The sequence below is a fragment of the Centruroides sculpturatus genome, unplaced genomic scaffold (genome assembly GCF_000671375.1).
Source record: "Centruroides sculpturatus isolate CEXI.00-Female unplaced genomic scaffold, Cexi_2.0 scaffold40, whole genome shotgun sequence".
NCBI classification, from domain to species: Eukaryota; Metazoa; Arthropoda; class Arachnida; order Scorpiones; family Buthidae; genus Centruroides; species Centruroides sculpturatus.
The window spans coordinates 1,024,527-1,026,111 of record NW_019384602.1 but is presented as its reverse complement, the minus strand read 5'-3'; the positions used below and the strand labels follow the sequence as shown (position 1 = coordinate 1,026,111).

Here is a 1,585-nt window from a genome sequence, read left to right as displayed (position 1 = left end):
CGAAAGTTCGTTGGATTTTGTCCGGGTGTTGCCCGAGGATGTCTGTGACAGTTCTAACCTTTTCTAATAAAGTTCTTTTTTGTTACTGTTCGTGTTTGCCTGCTTAATGTTAGATCTAAACATCAGTAGGATTGAATGACAAAGTGGTGACCCGAACGTTATCCGATTAATGAACTACCTGGACTTTCGACTGAATTGGATAGCGAACAACTCTGTGTCTATGATGGAACTTTTTTAACAGGATATGCAGGTATGATCAGTTTCTAAATCGTAAATTCGATAGGAAGACGGTGGGTAAATCTTACCGAAGACTAGGAGTACGTGACTCAGGCTAAGCTTTATCCAAGACTATCCCGCTTTCTTTGTAGCCGCATAGTTAAGCGCCCGGAATGGCGGAACAGAACGAGTTGGAAATCGGACGTGTACAGGCAAAAATGCCTATCTTTACTAAAACCAACATCAAATTATTTTTTGTGCAGCTAGACGCGGCTTTTGCCATTAATCGGATTACAAGTGAGAACACTAAGTACAACTATTTAATCAATTCCCTGGACGCGGAGATTCTATCTAATGTTAGTGACTTAGTATTTGACCGTCCAGCCGAGGCTCCGTTTTCTAAACTTAAAGATCGACTCCTCGAAATTTTCCAGAACTCCGCTGCTAAAGAGGCTAAAATTCTGCTTGAAGATCTGGCGTTAGGGGATCAGAAACCCAGCGTTTTACTCCGTAAAATGAGGGAGCTTTCAGCGGGCAAAATTACCGAAGAATTTCTTAGAAACTTGTGGCTCCAACGTCTCCCCAAAAATATTCAGACCGTATTGGCTGTTAGCAGTGATGAACTAGACAAGCTAGCCATCCTTGCTGACAAGGTTGCTGAACTTACAGAACCAACCCAACTGGCCAGCATCAACTTGAAAGACGAAAATCCCGTAATCAAAAACCTTGAACTGCAGATTTTAGAACTCACAAAGAAGGTTGCAGAACTTAATGTATCGCGTACTGCTCGTCCCCGTTATCGTAGTAGAGAGAGAAACCGACATAACCCGAATTCGAGGCACCGCGTTAGTTCACGCTCTCGGGGAAGAAGCCTCAGTCGTCAGGGATATTGTTACTACCACAGTAAGTTTGGATCAGCTGCTTGGAAATGTCGTTCGCCGTGTTCCTTTAATCGAACTGCTGATCAGGGAAACGAGAGCAGCCAGCCGCAGTAACGGCCTGTGGGTCCAGTCTGGCTCCTAAATATAGCCGTTTGTTTGTGTATGACAACAAAACTGGCCTAAATTTCTTAATTGATTCTGGAGCAGATTTATCGATCATTCCCAACCGCACTAAGAATCAGCCTACAAAGGTTGAATTGTATGCTGCCAACGACTCTAAAATCTCGACGTATGGAACAAAAGTGCTAGAACTTGACCTCAACTTAAGACGTTCTTTCAGATGGGAATTCACCATAGCTGATGTGCAGAAGCCTATAATCGGTGCAGACTTTTTGGCCAACTTTGGACTCATTCTCGACATCAGAAACAGATTACTGGTTGACCCCCTGACTTCCCTTACTACACGAGGAAGATATTATACAGGACCA

At 43.5% G+C, this 1,585-nt stretch overlaps 1 protein-coding gene across 1 annotated transcript; it reads left to right on the top strand.

The window, feature by feature from the left end:
• LOC111625046 lies at positions 1-1,247 on the top strand. Its single transcript, XM_023368070.1, has one exon. It carries the CDS (start codon positions 390-392, stop codon positions 1,209-1,211), a length of 822 nt encoding a protein of 273 aa, XP_023223838.1. The 5' UTR covers positions 1-389; the 3' UTR covers positions 1,212-1,247.
• Positions 1,248-1,585: the final 338 nt, after the last annotated feature.